Source organism: Bombyx mori, chromosome 19 (assembly GCF_030269925.1).
Source record: "Bombyx mori chromosome 19, ASM3026992v2".
Lineage (NCBI taxonomy): Eukaryota > Metazoa > Arthropoda > Insecta > Lepidoptera > Bombycidae > Bombyx > Bombyx mori.
The window spans coordinates 8,204,706-8,226,920 of record NC_085125.1 but is presented as its reverse complement, the minus strand read 5'-3'; the positions used below and the strand labels follow the sequence as shown (position 1 = coordinate 8,226,920).

The 22,215-nt window shown below is 39.3% G+C and overlaps 2 protein-coding genes across 2 annotated transcripts; one reads left to right on the top strand and one right to left on the bottom strand.

Annotated features, from left to right (window-relative positions):
- Positions 1–4,606, bottom strand: LOC101745797 (myb-like protein D). The gene is made up of 4 exons (XM_021350562.3): positions 4,303–4,606; positions 2,197–4,150; positions 1,985–2,116; positions 1–1,533 (listed from the first exon to the last, which is right to left on the bottom strand). Exons 1-4 carry the CDS (start codon positions 4,369–4,371, stop codon positions 686–688), a joined length of 3,003 nt encoding a protein of 1,000 aa, XP_021206237.2. The 5' UTR covers positions 4,372–4,606; the 3' UTR covers positions 1–685.
- Positions 4,607–5,383: 777 nt separating this feature from the next.
- Nol8 (nucleolar protein 8) lies at positions 5,384–21,690 on the top strand. The gene is made up of 10 exons (NM_001402262.1): positions 5,384–5,687; positions 6,766–6,890; positions 7,853–7,966; positions 16,930–17,043; positions 17,747–17,833; positions 18,244–18,459; positions 18,559–18,770; positions 19,251–19,543; positions 20,086–20,310; positions 21,460–21,690. The coding sequence occupies exons 1-10, from the start codon at positions 5,501–5,503 to the stop codon at positions 21,633–21,635; spliced, it is 1,749 nt and encodes a 582-aa protein (NP_001389191.1). The 5' UTR covers positions 5,384–5,500; the 3' UTR covers positions 21,636–21,690.
- The last annotated feature ends 525 nt before the right edge of the window (positions 21,691–22,215 follow it).

The window sequence follows — 22,215 nt, the reverse complement described above, 5'->3', positions numbered from 1 at the left end:
TGAAACCATACAAGTAGTTTTTAATATGTCTACGACTCGCGAAAGTCGAAGAAAATATTATGACAGACACATAGTTGACACGGAATAAAATTTAAGTTACAGTTATGTACATTTATATTTAATATTTCATTTTTTTTATATTAACACCTAAATTAAATCAGGCATACACAATAATTTCAGAATTTTACATTTTTAAATAAGAACTTATTAATTAAAGAATGACAATGTGGAAATACAATCTTAATTATAACTACAATAATAGCCCTCCAAAACCCTATTTAAGTTATTTTGCGAGTGGAGATTAGTAAGTCATATTATTATCATCGTATCTAGTCCTGCTTTGGAGCATTTGTACATTCCGGCCTGAAGGATAGAACTGATATTGGCCAATACATTCTAATTTATATGAATAGTGCCCGTAGATAATGGTAACTGCATAACATCATATTATGAGGTGCAAAGTGGTAAATATTCAGTTTGTTATTAAACTGATATAAATTTTTCTTGGCTTTCTTTACTGATTCTTTCTTAAAAAACATTATGAACACATAAACTTAAAACACATAAACAATATAACTTAATTAAAATATAAAAAAATATTGAAATAGCTTTTAATTCATATAAATTAATTTCTCCAAGCAGGTAAACAAGTATGTTTAATACCGAAAATATTTCATACATATGCTTAAATTTTATGTCTATTATTATTATTATTGATTTGTCTCCTTGTCCTATTATTATTTTTAATGATTGGGCTTGAATTTGATAAATTACTTCTTGATCTTAAACTCCTGTCATGTTTTACCGGTACAATTTCTATATTCACCTTATTATTTCTTAACTTATTTTTTACCTGAAAACTTACATCAACCTTTGACATAGAATCCTTTTTTAAAATTTGTGTGTTAGAAACTTTGACTGGCTCCTGTATACTATTCTTTTTTGATTTGCTATTTTTCATTTCTATAGCCTCATTCTTCAGGTTTATATTCTTTCTGGAGAGTATAACTTCTTTTTTTAGTTTTTCTGCTTTGGGGCTTTTACTGGTCTTCTGTGGGGTGACCCTTTTATTTCTATTAATTTTGGTGGTTTTTACAGCATTTTTTGGAGTTATAGCCTTTCTTGTAACTCTTTTTGATGAAATATCATTTTCTCCTGAACTTGTTTTGACCCTCTTTGCTGTATTTTTTGGAGGCGTTGGACATCCCCGTTTTACTTTTATATTAGATTTATTTGTAGTATTCAGATTATTTTCAGCAATTAAAATAGACGCCTTCAAATCAGTTTGGGGTTTCTGTTTCTGTTGTTTTGTTGGTTCCTTTTTTCTACTACTACTGTTCGTTTCTTTGGAATCAAGATTTTTTTTGGATGTGGGCTCTCTATGTGATCTTATTCGAAAATTTTTAATATTAAGCTTTTGCATATTCATCTTAGTATTGTTTTGAATAGTCATGTTGACCTCTGGAGTTGGAGTACTATTTTCCTTGTCATTTCCATGAACATTAGTAATATTATTTGTTCTATTTGGGGTGGCTAAAACAAAATAATGCTTTAATAAATTTTTTTATTACCTTTATAGACAGACGAGCGTACGCCCCTCCCCCCTCCCATCGACACAGCCCACTGAGTTTCTCGCCGGATCTTTTCAGTGGGTCGCGTTTCCGATTTGGTGGTAGATGCTGCGAAGCACTGCTCTTGCTAGGGTCAGTGTTAGCAACACTCCGGTTTGAGCCCCCTCACGTACACACGTTAGGGTGAAGCTGAAATAGCTTCTCAAGGCTATCAGCATAGGTAGGAAAAAAAACGGCCCACCTGAAGGTAAGTGGTCACCGCCGCTCGTGGACGTCAGCGATGCCAGGGGCAGAGCCAAGCCGCTGCCTACCATTAAGTGCTCTCCGCAAGCCTCGTTTGAAGTAGGACATGTCCTAGCGCTCAATATTTCGCATTTAATTAATTTTACAATTATCTAATAAGTTATGCTTACCTAGCTTATCAATACTTGCATAATATGTGGTCTTTTTTGGTACCATGAAAGACTCTACATCACTTTCAATATCTGTATCCCAAAACGACTTAACACATGATTTGATATTACTGTTGATTGTATCTGGAAATCCTGAAACATGCAAACATTTCTTATAATTAAGGCCAATACATATTATAAAATTTTATTAATGTATCTCAAATGTAACAAACCATTCTTATTTATTTCTGTTTTATTTAAATAATTCCCTGTCGGCTTCTGTAAAAGTTCCTTTGCTGGAGGTCTAACATTTTCTAAAACAACTTTACAGGTTTTTAGGTTACATTTATCTATACATTTCTTCTTTGTATTTGCTCTATTTTCTTTATTGTTTTGAGTATTTTTAGTTTTATTACTTTCATTATTTTTATTTTTAGCAGCAAGGGTATTTGTACTTTTATCAATTTTTATAGTTTTATTTTTATTAGGACCTTCCAAAAATATTTCTTCATCTGTGAAAGTATCACTAACACTTTCATTGTTACATGCAGATATTACTGATGTAACATCCCATTTGTCTTGTGGTTCATTTATACTCCTTTTGTTTTGTAGTTTTGTTCTATTTGTTTGTGAAGTAAGATTCATTTTGTCAGCAGGAACGATTTTATGTATGAGATCTAAGAAGTTATTGTCATCACCCAACATGTCTGTATTTAAACAAGATTGAGAAGTAACTAGTTTTCTAATTTTATTCTTTTCTTTTTGTATTGTATCATAATCATTTTGAGGACTGTTAATCGAGTTATCAGAATTATTTTTATTACTATCAGGTACATCAAATTTCTGTGTAAATAGTTTTCGTTTAATGAAACTTGGTTTACTAGATATGTCACTAAAACAAGTCTGTGCTGTATCATTAAGTTTATCTTGAACTCTTTCTTGAGTTCTCTCGGGTGACCCTGCATCACACAATTCATTGACTGGCAAAGAATTAATCTCTGAGGTAGGTGCTGATTTTGCAATAACTTTTTCTTTTAAAGTATTAGCTGATTTTCTAACTGGAAATATAGGTTTGGCAAAATTAAAATCGTCTGTTTTACTGTTTGTTTCAGACACCTTTGTGAAAATCTCACCATCGATCTTTTTTACAGGAGAATTCTTACATCTCTTTTTATTTGGAGTTTGAACAGTTTCTGTCATTAAATTCCTTTTTCTGTTAGTTTGTTTTTGAACCACAGTCTCCTTTACTGTTCTTGAAAAAATTTCTTCATGTTCACTATCTGTTGTTTGGCTAATATTATTAACTGGGTTCATATGGCTCCTTACAATAGATTTTGGATAATTTACATTGTTTTGACTCTTTTTGCCTGAGCATTCCGGTATTGTTGCTGATGCTAGAGAATTGTTAAATCTTTGAGAGGGTAATAGGAACCCATTTTTGAAACGATCCTTTTGTAATAAAGGAGCTTGCATAGATTTATTTCTGTTAGCAGCTAGTGTTATAGGGTCAACAGTAAACATATTTCTAAAAGTTTTCTGTTTAAAATTTGCTGAACAATCTTTGTAAATGTTGCCCTCCTCAATAGTTTTCTTTATATGAGTAACATCTGTTTTAGTTGATCTACAACTTGATAAATTTTCCTTATAGAAACAGTTTCTCATGGAACTACATTCATCATTACTTAAAGAAGAGTCACTACCTTGCTCTCCAGATTCACCGCCTGATCCCTTTCTGGTACCTTTAAGAAATAATCTTAAATGGCGCCTTTTCTCAAACTTTTTTCTGATGCGTCTTTTCATATATTTTTTGTAAGCCTCTGTTATCACCTTTAGATCACTTTTTGAAAATTCTCCATTTTTAAAAGCCATTGCTATGTCTGCAGCACTTACACTTGCACAAGATGCTACACTCATAGACATAGGGCTTCCACTTCTTCCATTAAGCAAAGATCGTTGAGAGCTCATAGCACGATGATAGAAGGGGCGATTAAAGTTTCTTGGTAACATTTCACTTCTCATTGAAACGGGTGAGGTTTCTCTGTGAGAGTACATATTCCTGTGATCATAAGCAGACTCGGTATATCGATATTGATCAAAATTTCTAGATATTTGCATTGATGTCATCATTTTATTGCGTAAACTTAAGCTCGTCATGTTTGAAATATCAGGTCCTTTTGCGCAGACCGTCTGAAACAGTGAAGTTTTATATTAAAACCTAGAACTCACATATAAGTTCAATTCAATATAATGCAATCATATATTCTATGGCTTACGAGTAGCTCACTCTTTGAATTTGAATTCAATTCGAAGTAAATCATTTCACTGTTTGTTTCACTCACCGTGTTTCTGTTTTGAAAAGTATAAACATTGTTTGATAATGCTACGCTATCACTGTCAGTATCACTCATTTTTAGTTGTTCCAATTTGTCATCACACAAGAATGTTCACATAACTTCGGTATTATGGTAAGAAACTTTTGTCAAATCACGATTATGGTTATGCACTACATTTCAATTACTACGTTGTTTATCAACTCATTACAAAATTAAATTCACATTCCCCAAAATATTCAAATAACGGATTTCGTTTGACGCGTAACGCCTAGTTCTCAAATATTGTGTATAGTCTATAGTCTATGGTTTAGTTATAAGTTGACGCATGAGTGATTGGTAGCCATGGAGTTAATAAGTACCTACAACTAGTAACTCTATGTTGGTAGCACTGTTTTTTTTAGTTTCCATAGTCAATATTACTCTTCTTCAATCTTCATCTCATTTAGAGTTTAGAGACTTTAAAGTGCTTTTAGTCTTCACATTTAAATGTAATTCTCAGTTTATTTTGTAATCTATCAATACATTTTTTGTTAAGTTACTATATTTCATACGGGGTGAATTAAAATTTCAAACTTTTAAACTTCTTACAATGTTTTAGTTGGCTTTTTATTTTATTTTTGAGCTTAAAATAAGTACTGCATTTACGCATTTTCGAATTTACAATACTAGTTTAAAATATTTACATTTAAATATTTTGCCATATGACAAAATTAAATGTAATGACGACATTGATAATATTAAACATCTGATCTTTCACAAATTCATGATACTTATCTCCTCGCTTTCCCACCAAAGTCCACTGTAAAAGTCTCAATATATGACCACCATTTTACTGAAACTTTATATCATTCATCTCGTTTCATTTAATTTCATTCCAGTCTCAAATTAATCAACTTCTCAATTCGCTTCAAATCATATATCATAAAACAGAATCTAAGAAATAAGACTTGCTTTAAAATAAATGTTTTATGGTGGAAAGATCAAACTCCAAATCAACCCTCCCCTTTTCTCATCTGGGATTGGGACCGGCATTGGCAGAGACCAGCCAGGTCATAAAACCTTTAAAAAAAAAAAGTACATAGTCTCTGGTAGTATCTGTTTATAACCTTACTTTTGATATAAACATGGTACTGTACACATAAATATAAATTACGAATATTTAACAACTTCTCTCAGGTATTTTCAATGAAATTGTAAATTAAGCATGTCTCCAGGAACAAGATTATTTGTTAGTAATATTCCCGAAAACACAAATGAAGATGAGTTACGATGTGCATTTTCTAAATTTGGTAAAGTGAACAGTTTAGATTTAAAGTGCAAAAGCTCTATAGAAGAGAACAAAACTTTCGCTTTTATAACTCTAAGTGCTTCAAACTACGATATTGAGTCATGTATGTATTTAATTTCTAAATTAATTCAAACAAAATTTTAATTAAGATATTTTGATTTTGAAATTATGAAATTATGTTAGTTATGGATTTTTTAATTTTTTTGTATTGCATATATGGGTGGACGAGCTCACAGCGCAACTGGTGTTAGTGGTTGCCGGAGTCCACAGACATCTACAACCTAAATGCGCCACGCACCGTGAGATATAGGTAGTTTTCCAATTACAGAGCATGCGACTCGGTGTCACACAATGCCTAATTATGCTGAGGCTTAATTGGAACGTGAATTAGTTATCAAATGCATCAGCAGAGTGCGCTAAGTTCATGTGATGATTCGATCAAGCTATTGCAATGTTTACAAAAGTATATTCCTGTAAAATTAATTTGTTTACAGATTCGAATTCCAAAATGAAATTGTATTCACATTTTAAATGTGGAATTTAAAAAAAAAGTAATTAGTTGTACCTTCATCCATACTTAATATTTTAGCACAGTTTGAATTAACTTTGATTATTTCCACGAAAACTACGTCAAAACAAAAGCCTTACAAAATTTTTCAACAATAAAGGTTTACTGAGGTCTGTCACTGAGTTGGTATCGATTGCGAGTATTACGCGAGAGCAGTACTTTTGAGAGTGCTCGATTGTGCGAAGCGTTGCTGTAGTTGGGACATTCAACATTGAGCATTATGCCGCATAATGCACTCTAGTGCTGTAATTGGAAAACTACCAATAGTTCTAAGATCTCAGTATGGTTACAACAGCTGCCCCACCCTTCAAACCGAAACGCATTTATGCTTCACGGCAGAAATAGGCAGGGTGGTGGTACCTTACCGTGCGGACTCACAAGAGGTCCTACCACCAGTAATTACGCAAATTATAATTTTGCGGGTTTGATTTTTATTACACAATGTTATTCCTTCACCGTGGAAGTCAATCGTGAACACTTGTTAAGTACGTATTTCATTAGAAAATTTGGTACCCGCCTGTGGGATACGAACACCTGTGCAACGCAAGGTACAAATGCACCGTAGGTCTTATCCTTAAGGCCATAACAACTGTATTATAATTTTAATTTTAAGGTATAAAATGTTTTACATCTGAGGAGTTTAAGGGCAGCAGATTGTATGTAACTAGAGCTCGTGAAAGTTTTCTTGAAAGACTACAAAGAGAAAGGAATGAAGCACAAAGAAAGGAAACAGAAAAGGTACATTTCAGACTATCACTCGCAGCCATTACATTTTTTTGATTTCAGAAAATCTTCTAAGATTATCTCTGACTTTCTTTTGATGAAGAAATATGGTGGTGATTTTCCTTAAGCTACTGCTACAATTTTTTTTTCATTTGTATTTTCTCAATTGTCATCTGTATCTAATTATCCTATTTGAATTGCCTAATAATTATTCACAGTGTCAATAACTGTCCACAAAGCCCATATACGTTAGTCCTGATGACCAGTCTGTATCTATTTCGAAGTAGTCAGACCTAGCGTGGGCAGTGGCTTTCTAGTCTAGTAAACTTATAGGCGTAGTTAATGCATTAATTAATTAGTGTATTAATCAATGAATACTTCCACAGTGAAGGAATAACATCATGTAATAAAAATCAAACCCACAAAATTATAATTTGCGTAATTACTGGTGATAGGACCTCTTGCGAGTCAGCGCGGGTAGGTACCACGACCTTGCCTATTTTTGCCGTGAAGCAGTAATGCGTTTTGGTTTCAAGGGTGGGGCAACCGTTGTAACTATACTGAGACTGAACTTATATCTCAAGGTGGGCTGTGGCATTTACATTGTAGATGTCTATGGGCTCCAATAACTACTTAACACCAAGTGGGCTGTCAGCCTGTCCACCCACATGTGCAATAAAAAATAATAATTTGTGGTTATGAAATAACATCTATAAAAATTAATTTCTAATAAATCTAATAGGCAGGATTTAATTGTTGTAATATTATTTATTTGTGTTTAATGATTATGTGTTTGTATTTCCTTTCCAAAAATAATATCCGTCTTTGTGAATCTCACTTCGTATAGTCAAATACTCTAGACATGTAGTATTTTTCACTAGCTCTTGAGTAACGCTTGTCCACCCACCTAAGCAATAAAAAAAATTAAAAAGTATTGCTAAAATGGTATTTTTCTTATGAAACGAAAATATTTTTAGGAACAGCAGCATGAGACTATACCCAACCAAAATCCAATCATTAATTTGAGTGAAAAATTGAATCCAAGAAAGAGAAAATTTGAAAGTCATGTAGTCAACACATACTCGGATACAGTAAGTCTTAATCACAAATTGGCTTTTATATGAAAACTGTGATCGCGATTGTCCATGTAGATTGCGGCAGACACTTGAAAGACCGTTTTTTAATTAAACCATATAACAACTAATACATTATGATTCATTAAGCTAATGTTGCTACTACATGTAGAGTACAACTGTGATTAGTGTGATTTTATTATATTAGAATTTACCAGGACATTGCTAGCCATAGTTTTTGGAAGCAGTTTTTTATTTAAACTACATACTTATGCTTTCAGTAATGTGATTGCTATTCAAATGTGCTTTTAAAACATTTTACAACTTACAGGGAATAAATTTAATTAAAAAACATACACATTTAAAGTAAATGTACATGCCGCATCTTTAGAATTGATGTGGTGATTAGATGGTGATTAGAAGTGGCTTAATCCAAATTTTGGATTTTTTGGGAAACCCCAAAAATATAATTGGGGAATTCTCAGATTTGATTTTTAATACTTTAAGCCGTAAAGCGCCTTACATAAAGTTTAAAGTATGCGCTTGATTTAAAACAGATGGAAAGTGTACCTACTTACATAATAAATAAGTCATTCAGGGTATAAAACTCATTTTCTTAAAATTTTTAGTTAAGCCGCATCATTTCTGAAGGTGCGGTGTATGTAAATATAATTTAATAAATATTGCAATTATATTAGCAACACTAAATATAAAAATTACAAGAAAAGAAGCGGTTGGAAGCCATGAAGCAGAAAAGGCAAGAGTTTAAGCATAAACAAATGATAATCATTTCATTTTCTTATGTGATGGCGGTCCTTTTTGATTTCGCCAAAGTCAAGTTTTATATAGTCTGTGGTTTTGGTTATGCTCAGATGTCTTTTGGTGTGGTTTGGATTCTTTTTTGTTGGGTGGGCTTCGTGATTGCACAAGGTCACATCAATTTTAATTATTATTATTTTACAAAGTAATCAACTGTTGAATTACTTACCTAAAACAGGACAAACAATATATGTATATATACATACATATATATATGTTACAGAACAGATTGTTTGAAGATTATTAAGGACAAACAACTTATAGTCTAATGTTATTCTGGTGAACATATTCACATAAAATATTTACAAAAGTTGTATGTACAAGGCTCAACAAAGATTTGAAATTCGTCGGTCTGGGGATAATGTCCGGTAGCACTTCGTAAAGGAAAGGTCTTCTAGAGCAGTTAAAGAAAATGTGTTCTGCTGATCCCTCGTCGAGCCCACACTCACAGAGGGAGCTATCCTTGACCCTTAATTTAGCTTGGTGAACCGGGGTACAAGCATGACCTAATCTTAACCTACATATTGTGGACGTGACTCTCTTGTTGGCTTTCCTATATTTAAAAACCAAGGCTGAACGAGCAACGTGTCTTGAACATCCGCGTAATGGTTACCTTTAATGCGTTTCGAAAGGTTCCACGCTTCATTCCAGCGCGACATGAGATCGGCCTTGGCTAGAGACGTTAGATCTTGTGCATAGGTTGTGTAATGAGTATCACTATCTATTGTCGTGGCATCCTTAGCACACTGATCAGCACCCTCATTACCCACTATACCGCTATGTCGCGGGATCCAAGCTAGGGTGACTTTTATGCCAGACACGTGACACCGAAAAAGAATTTCTTTAATTTTCAGAACAAAAGGGAACTTTGACTTGGATCTGAGTTGGTGTGCAAGGATTGCCTGTAGACAGCTTCTAGAGTCAGTGAATATCACTGTGTTGTGTAGCTTATGTGATTCTATATACATCAGAGCTTCAAGGATAGCTAGCGCCTCTCCTGTAAAAACCGAGGCTTGAGGGGGACACTTAAAGTTTAAAATGATTTTGTACTCCGGTATCCAGACAGCGAAGCCTACACAGCCGTCAGCTTTTATTTTTGATGCGTCAGTGAACATAGTATGCCAACCGTTCCATTTACTATTGACGACAGAGTTAAATTTGGCGTTTGCACCGGGGTCGTCTTTGTTTATTCCGATATGATGGGGGGTTGATTGCTTCCCGCTTCCGTAGGTTTAACCCGCGATTCCCTACAAGTGACCCCTGGGTGGTGCTAAACGGGAGCCGAATACATAATCGGTGGTAGGACTTGTCCGACTGGCTGGCGACCACCCTCCAACTAGAGTCCGCCGCCAAATAGCCTAGCTGTGTTCCGGCGTGTGGGTTGGAGAGCCAGTTCTATTTCTTCCCTTTCCTCTTCCTTGTTGGGGGTGAGTCTTGATGATACCTGGAACATGCGGAGCAGACGTGTGTGCCCTGCTTTTTTTAACGGAGACGCAGATATCTGCACCGGACGATACCTCATACCTTGAATACCCCGGCTACGTATTGGAGCACAACTTCCTGCGTAAAGCCGGGGTGTGCGTATTCGTCCGGGCTGATGTCTGTTGTCGCCGTCTTCGGGGCCTCGAACAACGGGACCTGTCCCTCTTGTGGCTGCGCGTAGATCACGGGGGCTGTATCCGAATCTACGCGTGCCTGTACAGGTCCCACAGCAGTGATGCAGGTTCAGCTCTTTTTGAGCATGTGCAAGAGGGGACTAACCGCGTGCTTGAGCACTACCCATCTGCGGAGGTGGTGGTTCTTGGAGACTTTAACGCTCACCACCAAGAGTGGTTGGGGTCCAGAACCACTGACCTCCCGGGTCGGACTGCCTACGATTTCGCCTTGGCCTACGGCTTCTCCCAGCTAGTGACACAGCCCACCCGTGTCCCAAATATCGAGGGGCACGAGCCTTCTTTGTTGGACCTTCTGCTGACCATAGATCCGGCCGGATACAGTGTGGTGGTCGACGCTCCGCTTGGATCGTCTGATCACTGCCTTATTCGTGCTGCCGTACCACTCTCTCGTCCTGGTCGTCGAACGACGACTGGGTATCGAAGAGTTTGGCGGTATATGTCAGCAGATTGGGATGGATTGCGTGAATTTTACGCATCCTACCCACGGGGGCGGTTCTGCTTTTCTTCTACTGATCCTGACGTCTGTGCGGACCGTCTTAAAGACGTGGTGCTTCCGGGGATGGAAATGTTTATTCCCTCCTCTGAAGTGCCCGTTGGGGATCGCAGCAGACCCTGGTATAACAATGCCAGTAGGGATGCTGCACACCTTGGGCGGTCCGCATACGCGGCATGGGTTGACGCCAGGAGACGTCAGGACCCTAACATCTCAGAGGAAAGGCGGAAATATAACGCCGCTTCCAGGTCCTACAAGAAGGTTATGCCAGGGCGAAGTCGGAGCACGTTGCTAGAATTGGCGAGCGACTAAAGAGCTATCCCGCTGGGAGCCGTGCTTTTTCGTCGCTCGCCAAAGCTGTAGAAGGAAACTTTTGCAGGTCTAGTCTCCCACCACTACGCAAGTCCGATGACAGTCTGGCCCATAGTGCGAAAGAGAAGGCTGACCTTCTGGTCAAACTCTTCGCCTCGAACTCGACTGTGGACGACGGGGGTGCCACACCACCGAACATCCCCCGGTGTGATAGTTCCCTGCCGGAGATCTGCTTTACACAGTGTGCAGTCAGGCGGGAACTCCGACTTCTGGACGTCCATAAGTCGAGTGGGCCAGACGGCATCCCTGCAGTGGTTCTGAAAACGTGCGCCCCTGAGCTGACGCCTGCGCTAACGCGTCTGTATCGCCTCTCTTATTGCGCTAACAGGGTTCCGTCTTCATGGAAGACCGCCCACGTCCACCCTATCCCCAAGAAGGGTGACCGGTCGGATCCATCGAGCTATAGGCCTATCGCGATAACTTCTTTGCTTTCCAAGGTGATGGAGCGAATAATAAATATACAACTGAAGTATCTTGAAGATCGCCAGCTGATGTGACCGACAGTACGGTTTCCGTCACGGTCGCTCAGCTGGCGATCTTCTTGTATACCTTACTCACAGGTGGGCTGAAGCCTTGGAAGGCAAGGGCGAGGCTCTTGCTGTGAGCCTTGATATCGCGAAGGCCTTCGACAGGGTCTGGCATAGGGCACTTCTGTCGAAGCTACCATCTTACGGAATCCCCGAGGGTCTCTGCAAGTGGACCGCTAGCTTTTTGGATGGGTGGAGCATCACGGTCGTTGTAGACGGTGACTGTTCTGATACCATGACCATTAACGCTGGCGTTCCACAAGGTTCGGTGCTCTCCCCCACGCTTTTCATCCTGTAAATCAATGACATGCTGTCTATTGATGGCATGCATTGCTATGCGGATGACAGCACGGGGGATGCGCGATATATCGGCCATCAGAGTCTCTCTCGGAGCGTGGTGCAAGAGAGACGATCAAAACTTGTGTCTGAAGTGGAGAACTCTCTGGGGCGAGTCTCCAAATGGGGTGAATCGAACTTAGTTCAGTTCAACCCGTTGAAGACACACGTTTGCGCGTTCACTGCGAAGAAGGACCCCTTTGTCATGGCGCCGCAATTCCAAGGAGTATCCCTGCAACCTTCCGAGAGTATCGGGATACTTGGGTCGACATTTCGAGCGATGTCCAGTTTCGGAGTCATTTGGAAGGCAAAGCCAAGTTGGCGTCCAAAATGCTGGGAGTCCTCAACAGAGCGAAGCGGTACTTCACGCCTGGGCAAAGACTTTTGCTTTATAAAGCACAAGTCCGGCCTCGCGTGGAGTACTGCTCCCATCTCTTTTCAACTGGTGGTAGGACCTCTTGTGTGTCCGCGCGGGTAGGTACTACCACCCTGCCTATTTCCGCCGTGAAGCAGTAATGCGTTTCGGTTTGAAGGGTGGGGCAGCCGTTGTAACTATAGCGAGATCTTAGAACTTATATCTCAAGATGGGTGGCGCATTTACGTTGTAGATGTCTATGGGCTCCAGTAGCCACTTTACTCCTTAAGTGAGCTCGTCCAACCATCTAAGCAATAAAAAAAAAATAAAAAAAATCTCTGGGCCAGGGCTCCCAAATATCACCTCGTGATCGGAGGCGTCCGCGTCGGGGTCGGGGTGACCGGTCTTCGGTACCTCGGCCTCGAACTGGACGGTCGGTGGAGCTTCCGCGCTCACTTCGAAAAATTGGGCCCTCGGCTGATGGCGACGGCCGGCTCTCTGAGCCGGCTTCTTCCAAACGTCGGGGGTCCCGATCAGGTGGCGCGCCGCCTCTACATGGGGGTGGTGCGGTCGATGGCACTATACGGCGCTCCCGTATGGTGCCACGCCCTGACCCGCGAGAACGTCGCGGCGCTGCGACGTCCGCAGCGCGCGATCGCGGTCAGGGCGATCCGAGGATACCGCACCGTCTCCTTCGAGGCGGCGTGCTTGCTCGCCGGGGCGCCACCCTGGGACCTGGAGGCGGAGGCGCTCGCTGCCGATTACCGGTGGCGTAGCGACCTTCGCTCTAGGGGGGAAGGGCGCCCCGGCGAAGGTGTAGTTCGAGCGCGGAGGCTCCACTCTCGGCGGTCCGTGCTGGAGGCGTGGTCTCGCCGCTTGGCGGACCCGTCGGCCGGCCTCCGAACCGTCGAGGCGGTCCGCCCGGTTCTCGCGGACTGGGTGGGCCGCGACCGCGGATGCCTCACCTTCCGGCTAACGCAGATGCTTACCGGCCATGGTTGTTTCGGCCGGTACTTGCACAAGATAGCCGGAAGGGAACCGACGGCGCAGTGCCACCACTGCGCGGACCGCGACGAGGAAGACACAGCGGAACACACGCTGGCGCGTTGCTCTGGATTCGACGAGCAACGCGCCGCCCTCGTCGCGGTCATTGGAGAGGACCTCTCGCTGCCGCGCGTCGTGGCTACGATGCTCGGCAGCGACGCGTCCTGGAAGGCGATGCTCGACTTCTGCGAGTCCACCATCTCGCAGAAGGAGGCGGCGGAGCGAGAGAGGGAGAGCTCTTCCCTTTCCGCACCGATCCGTCGCCGTCGAGCCGGGGGCCGGAGGCGGGAATACGCCCGTACGTCCCGGCCCCTGTAGGTGGCGGTCTCCCCCCGGTGAAGGTCAAGGGGCGACCTGAGGGGGTGAGGCCGCGCGGCGCGCTACCAGCACTCTAGCGCGCTGCCGTGGAGTGAATAGAGCGACCGGTCGACGGTGTATCGCGTCCCGACCCTGCAGGCTGGTTCTGGTCCAGCGGGGTATTCCGGGACACCAGCGGCACCGTCTGGGCGGCCCGACGGGCTGCCGTACCGAGACGGCCGACGTTTCAGAGCCTTCGATTCGCCTCGAAGGCTCCGTCGGCTGGGCGTCCTTGGGGTGAGCCGCGCCGTCTGGTTGTAGTGTTGACCGCGGTAGCCCCCCTACCTCATCCGGGTTCTGACCTCGGAGGGGATCGGACGTCGGGTGTAAGAGTGCAGGGGAGTCGTTTAGTGGGTGGGTCCTAAAATCCTTGGGCCCGCGGTCTGCTCACAACACCATGCAGATCGTTGAGTCTCACATACCCCGCGCGCCCCGCGCAAGCGGGGACCTCGTAGGAGGTTCGGCCCTCTACCCGAAAAAAAAAAAAAAAAAAAAAAGGGGCTCCCAAATACCAGCTTCTTCCATTTGACTCCATACAGAGGAGGGCCGTTCGGATTGTCGATAATCCCATTCTCACGGATCGTTTGGAACCTCTGGGTCTGCGGAGGGACTTCGGTTCCCTCTGTATTTTGTACCGTATGTTCCACGGGGAGTGCTCTGAGGAATTGTTCGAGATGATACCGGCATCTCGTTTTTACCATCCGCCACCGGAGTAGAGTTCATCCATACTACCTGGAGCCACTGCGGTCATCCACAGTGCGTTTCCAGAGGTCTTTTTTGCCACGTACTATCCGGCTATGGAATGAGCTCCCCTCCACGGTGTTTCCCGAGCGCTATGACATGTCCTTCTTCAAACGAGGCTTGTGGAGAGTAATAAGCGGTAGGCAGCGGCTTGGCTCTGCCCTTGGCATTGCTGAAGTCCATGGGCGACGGTAACCACTCACCATCAGGTGGGCCGTATGCTCGTCTGCCTACAAAGGCAATAAAAAAATAAAAAAAAATTATAACGATGTCTGGACGGTATAGAATTGCATTATAAGGTGTGAGGAATAATGGATTTAACCTACATTGATAGACGGGACAGGGGAGGCTGATAAACTTAACAAAACTGGTGAAGAGGCATGGGTGGGACTTATGATTCCAGTAACTGTTGAAATAGATGTGTTCCGAAAGAGTATGTAACTTTGAAATAAGGGGGTGGTTAGAAAGCTGAAAATTTTTGTAAATGAATCTGTCCGATAAGTATTGTCTCCTCATGTGCAAGGGGGGTTCTGCACATTCAACCTGAAGGGCGTTGATGGGGGAAGACTTCATTGCTCCGATTATGATACGTAGGCACTTTGATTGGATCCTGTCCAAGGAGGTTAAAGCAGACTTATTGCAAGGTTCTAGAATGTGAGTGCCATAATCAAAATGGCTGCGAATCAAGGCGTTATATAACAATTATTCAGTGTCAATAACTGTCCACAACGCCCATATACGTTAGTCCTGATGACCAGTCTGTATCTATTTCGAAGTAGTCAGACCTAGCGTAAACAATAGCTTAGACAACTTTGTTTCATGATGGGCAGTGGCTTTCTGGTCTTATAAGCTATGGTAACTGAATAACATAAGATGAACTGTAAACTTATATGCGTAGTTAATGCATTAATTAATTAGTTTATTAATCAATGAATACTTCCACAGTGAAGGAATAACATTGTGTAATAAAAATCAAACCCACAAATTGTAATTTGCGTAATTACTGGTGGTAGGACCTCTTGCGAGTCAGCGCGGGTAGGTACCACCACCTTGCCTATTTTTGCCGTGAAGCAGTAATGCGTTTTGGTTTCAAGGGTGGGGCAACCGTTGTATAGTAAGCGGCACGTAAGTTGGCAAGGTTTTGGTGTAGTGGGGGTAATGTTGCGCATAGTGCACATTGCAACAAAAAAATGGTCACTTTTATGCCCGCATATAATTTTATTTTATTTTATAACATTTTTTATTTGCCATAACTTATTTTTAAACCTGTGTGCTTAGAAAAAAGTTAAAGAAAAGAGAGGAAAAGTTAAGAAGTATAATTAAAAAAATATACTTAATATTAAAAATTATGTGTCGCCGTCGTCACTATCATTTACTAACAGTGCTACCCCTTGGATAAAATTTATGGTAGCACCTGAGCTGGTAGAAGGAGTTGGCTCCTCATCGTCGACATAACGAAGAGTTTCTGTCGTCACTGGCGTAAATAATAAAACGCTCAGTGACTGAATCGACTATATGGTCATTGGTATTTGGTCCTGGCATTGCAAACAAACTTAAAACAATAACACTCGTAACAAAAACTAAATTTAAAACAATAATAACAATTCGTAACAAAACTCAATATAAATAAAGGGTTCCTACAACTTTGTAGGCACATGTGTAACCGGGAGCGAACGGAACGTGGACGCGGTGCGGGAGGGGAGGGTCGACTGACTCACCAATCTCGCGTTCGGAACGGTGCTACGTCTTTCCCCGCGTCCCGCTTGACAACCAAAGAGACCTAAAAAACGACTTCTGCGCATCTAGCGACTTTTGCCAAGTTACATGCCGGGGACTATAACTATACTGAGACTTTAGAACTTATATCTCAAGGCGGGCTGTGGCATTTACATTGTAGATGTCTATGGGCTCCAATAACCACTTGACACCAAGTGGGCTGTGAGCCCGTCCACCCACATGTGTAATAAAAAATAATAATTTGTGGTTATGAAATAACATCTATAAAAATTAATTTCTAATAAATCTAATAGGCAGGATTTAATTGTTGTAATATTATTGATTTGTGTTTAATGTTTATGTGTTTGTATTTCCTTTCCAAAAATAATACCCGTCTTTGTGAATCTCACTTCGTATAGTCAAATACTCTAGACATGTAGTATTTTTCACAAGCTCGTAACGCTCGTCCACCCACCTAAGCAATAAAAAAAATTCAAAAGTATTGATCAAATGGTATTTTTCTTATGAAACGAAAATATTTTTAGGAACAGCAGCATGAGACTATACCCAACCAAAATCCAATCATTAATTTGAGTGAAAAATTGAATCCAAGAAAGAGAAAATTTGAAAGTCATGTAGTCAACACATACTCGGATACAGTAAGTCTTAATCACAAATTGGCTTTCATATGAAAACTGTGATCACGATTGTCCATGTGGATTGCGGCAGACACTTGAAAGAGCGTTTTTTAATTAAACCATATAACAACTAGTACATTATGATTCATTAAGCTAATGTTGCTACTACATGTAGAGTACAACTGTGATTATTATGATTTTATAATATTAGAATTTACCAGGACATTGCTAGTCATAGTTTTTGGGAGCAGTTTTTTATTTAAACTACATACTTATGCTTTCAGTAATGTGATTGCTATTCAAATGTGCTTTTAAAACATTTTACAACTTACAGGGAATAAATTTAATTAAAAAACATACACATTTAAAGTAAATGTACATGTCGCATCTTAAGAATTGAAGTGGTGATTAGATGGTGATTAGAAGTGGCTTAATCCAAATTTTGGATTTTTTGGGAAACCCCAAAAATATAATTGGGGAATTCTCAGATTTGATTTTTAATACTTTAAGCCGTAAAGCGCCTTACATAAAGTTTAAAGTATGCGCTTGATTTAAAACAGATGGAAAGTGTACCTACTTACATAATAAATAAGTCATTCAGAGTATAAAACTCATTTTTTTTAAATTTTTATTAAGCCGCTTCATTTCTGAAGGTGCGATGTATGTAAATATAATTTAATAAATATTGCAATTATATTAGCAACACTAAATATAAAAATTACAGGAAAAGAAGCGGTTGGAAGCCATGAAGCAGAAAAGGCAAGAGTTTAAGCAAAAACAAATGATAATCAAAACTGGGCTTTCTGCAGTGGTAGGTTAATCACTAATGAAGTATAAACCTCTATAAATTATCTTAATTAATTTACTCAAATCCTTAACCACCACCCCGCCTATTTCCGCCGTGAAGCAGTAATGCGTTTCGGTTCGAAGGGTGGGGTAGCCGTTGTAACTATACTGAGACCTTAGAACTTATATCTCGAGGTGGGTGGCGCATTTACGTTGTGGATGTCTATGGGCTCCAGTAACCACTTAACACCAGGTGGGCTGTGAGCTCGTCCATCCATCTAAGCAATAAAAAAAAAAAAAAAAAGTAGTTGCTCATTTTCACAATACACATACTGTTTAGAAGATTGAGTGAATGTTATAAATCTGAGTTCCAATTTTATGGTTTCCATGAAATATTCATTAATTTTATTTTCGTTTTAACTCTTTTTTAAACAGGATAAACTACCAAACAAAAAAGTGAAATTTTCCGATGAAGATAGTTCTATTTTGGTTAATGATTTTGAAGATGGAAAAACGCATGAAAAAAAGTTGGGACACCCACCTGAAAATAAAAATTTTTTGTTTGATGATGAAGACGATGATGATGCTGATGGTCAGGAGCATATCAACTTTGAAATAAAAAAACAGTTTGAAGGAAAAAGAGGACAAATGGTAATATTGAGCTGTAAAATTAATTTTCAATTCTAAATTGAATGTTTTACTGTGAATCTCATTTATTTTATGTATAGTTTAAAAATATAACTTTTTTAGGTTCTGGATCTACAATCAAGATACAAATCAGATAAACGTTTCACATTAGATGAGAGATTTGTTGATGACGAAACAATTGGTGACAAAACTAAAGATGAAGAAGTGGAATTATCACAAGTTGACGAGAAAACAAAGCAGTTGAACATTTTACAAAATGTCCTTGGTGTTACTCTTAAAAGTATAGAACCTGAACAAGATAGTCAGAAACCAAAGTGAGTATTGTCTGTAAATTTACCAAAAACATAAAAAAATTATTACAGTAAAATGAAAATTTACAAATATGGCTTAAAGTGGCAAGAACAGATACTCTTTGTTGCATGTTGAAAAAAACAAATTAAGATGACATCATACCATCTTAAATAAGGTGAAAGTATAAATAATAATTGTCATTGTCATTTCTCATTGTTTACATACAATTTTTTTTTTTTATTGCTTAGATTGGTGGACGAGCTCACAGCCCACCTGGTGTTAAGTGGTTACTGGAGCCCATAGACATCTACTACGTAAATGCGCCACCCACCAAAAATCATACAACTGCTTCAATAGAAATAAAAATAGGTTGGACGATTCCTTACCTTTGCTGACGCAAAATAAGTTTTGCAGCAGCACACAATATAAGTACACAAGCCTAGTCAGGATAAGATATCTTTTAGCCTACAATTCTTCTCGTACTAACGACCAATTTATTTCAGGCCAAAATTAGGAATGTTGAGATTTGATCCTCTTCAACCAAGTCATGCAAAATTTTTAATGCAGCAAGCCGAAGATGTAAAAACTGAACCAGTGAATAAAAAAAAAAAGAAAAAGGACAAGCTGAATGAGAATCAAAATAAACAAGAACATTTAGAACAATCACAAGAGAACAAGATAGAAGTGTCCAAGGAAACCTTCTATAAAGTTAGCGAAACACTGAAAGAGACTATTGCACAACCTAAAACATTTAGCTTGAGAAGTTTGTTCACTAAAGATGCAGAACAAGATGAAGGTATTTTACTGTGATTTTTTTTTTATCTATAGTGTTACGCGCTGGGGTTCGGGATAAATAAAATTTCACCTAAGTACAACTAAAAACTGTATTCACTTAAACTTAGAACTAAACTCACTTAGAACACTTAAAACATTTCACAAACACTATAAAATTCTCAATTCGCTTCTTCCGCTTCGCTTCAGGTTATCCGTTCGCGGTTTCTCTTCGAGTAGTTCCGATTACTGACTGACTGCGTGCCATCCCTGCAACGCTTTTATAGCCGATACCACATCCCTAGAATTATCGAGAATATTCCACACAAGTCGAGCATTTTCGATGCGTTTTTCCGCTATTTGACAATTGGCGTTGTACTTCTCGAGTGTTCTAGGTCCTGCTAGATCCTTTGATATTCGTTCGACTATTCGGCGATAGATGGCGTTACTCTTGCCGGCGTGACAATAGTAAATTAATAGAACAAGATTTTTTTATTTTTAGAAATAAGTTTACTAACTTAATTTTATTACTTTTAATAACCTAAAAAAACAACACTTGTTTTACAGCACCTCAACAAGAAACAGAATATATACCACTTGATGTTCCAAAGAAGAAAAAAGGGAATCCTTTAGACCCTGGAGAAAAGAATCCATTTATTTATGATTCATCAGATTCGGAACACGAAGAAGAGGTGAACGAGAAGGAAACTGAGTCATTGCCTGTGCCCACAGAAGCTAAAGCTGTTTGGAAAGAAAATCTATTCTTCACAAAGCAAGATCAACGACTGCTAGGTACCAATATGAGATTAAATATAATACCTTTTTATCTATGATATAAATATATGATGTTCCAGAAATCGAAAACAATCACTACTTGCTACTTTAATATAAGCAGAAAACAATACTAATTTGTAAACCTAACTTTTCTTTTATTACTTTCATAATTCGTCTCATAGGTACCAATTTTGTTTACATTGCTTTTTAAATAGCGTTAAAAAGAAGGACAACACTATAGAAAGGAACTAGGTACATTATCGTATTTTCTTAATATACAAAAGGTTTGAAAACATTAATTTGAACTCTTCTCTTTTTTCATTGATGTGATGTTGATCACATAAGCCTGTGCATCATTTAGATTAAACCATTAATTATATTTGTTTTCGTTCGTATTAAATTTTGTCATTTGTATAGAAAAAAAAAGTGAAATACTGGAATGAACCGTTGATCGATCGGTGTTGGCGGATAAATAATCAGTGCAGTAGTACCGATAGAGTTGCTACTGTTAACCATTTCCGAGCCTCGAATTTTTCCTTCCACTTACTACTTGTTTCCTTAGTTTTGGTTTATGTTTTGAATATTTTTTTATTACTAAGCTTTAGCACTTGGCAGCAGCGTTTCTGTAAAACCTTGCGTAATATAAGTCCAGCGACTGTAACTACTATGCACACACCTACCATTTAACGGCCGTCTGGTGTAGTGGTAAGTGACATGGTCACTACACGAGGGGGTCGCGGGTTCGAATCCCGCCAAGGGAAGATATTTGTATGAAAAATATAAAAATGTCTTTTCCAGGGTTATGGATGTTTATTAAAATATATGTAAGGGTATAATAAAAATCTTACATTTATTTCCGTTATCTGGTACCTGTAACACAAGCTCTTTACGAACTTACCACGGGACCAGTTAACGAGGCGTGATTGATGCAGCCCATGTGATATGGAATTTCGAAACGGTCGTAGTTTACAAAAACCACAACACTTCTGAAGTACCATGAGTGGCCTAATGATGGATAATGGATATGCTAATTAAAACGCCTAACGGTTTTAACGGGTGTTCAGGAAACAGGCAGAACCGTGGCACTAATCTATGTGGCCTGCAGTATTAACATCATCATCGTATTGCCTAAAACCGTGATTACAATGCAAATAATTATCTTTTCAGATGGTTTGAAATTCTTTAATACAACTGGAGACACAGAAGGTCAAAAAGATAGAAGAGAGCTTAAATCATTGATGAAGAGACGAATTTACAACAAAGAGAGGAAAAATCAAATGTTCCACAAAAAAATTGGTGGTAGAAGAAAAACTATGAAGAAATCCTATAGGAAACAAAACTAGTTACCAAGTGTAACTCAAATAAAATTTACAAATAAAGAAAGATAATTCTAATTAAATCAGTACTTTTTTTTTAAATACCGAAGTACTTAAACATTAAGGACCTACCTAACTTTTGAAACAAGAGCTATATAGATCTTACGACATAGATCGCTATCGGTCGGACGGCCATAGATGAGCTACAACTCGACCAAGTTAAGTTTGCACCACGCATAGATTACGTCACACTGCCGCTTAGGTACGGTCTGAAAAAAGGATTCGCTATGACTTTACAAACGTTTGTTAGATTTTACTTTGAACTTGTTGTTTTTAACAATATATTATACATAGGTACATTAGAATATAGCGATATCGGGTTTTTGTATTAAGACCAACCGGGCGTTCTTCCACTTTTTAAATTTTTATCCCAATTGCACAATAATAATTTTCCTTTGTTCCTTTTTCAGTATAGTTTCTCCCTTCACTGTGTATCACCTTTTCTTTCATTTTTGTTGCCCACAACAATCCTCTCGAAGTTAAAAAAAATGAACGTTAACCGTTCAGTAACAAAAGTTCAACAAAAACTTAACAAAAATAGTCCAAT

Excerpts from the sequence above, each read along its gene's own strand:
- LOC101745797 (XM_021350562.3), bottom strand. The coding sequence starts at position 4,371 with ATGAGTGATACTGACAGTGATAGCGTAGCATTATCAAACAATGTTTAT. Across the intron at positions 4,151-4,302 it reads CTTTTCAAAACAGAAACACG|ACGGTCTGCGCAAAAGGACC; the intron begins GTGAGTGAAACA and ends TCACTGTTTCAG. Across the intron at positions 1,534-1,984 it reads TGCAAGTATTGATAAGCTAG|CCACCCCAAATAGAACAAAT; the intron begins GTAAGCATAACT and ends ATTTTGTTTTAG.
- Nol8 (NM_001402262.1), top strand. The coding sequence starts at position 5,501 with ATGTCTCCAGGAACAAGATTATTTGTTAGTAATATTCCCGAAAACACA. Across the intron at positions 18,460-18,558 it reads AAGGAAAAAGAGGACAAATG|GTTCTGGATCTACAATCAAG; the intron begins GTAATATTGAGC and ends TAACTTTTTTAG. Across the intron at positions 19,544-20,085 it reads AGATGCAGAACAAGATGAAG|CACCTCAACAAGAAACAGAA; the intron begins GTATTTTACTGT and ends CTTGTTTTACAG.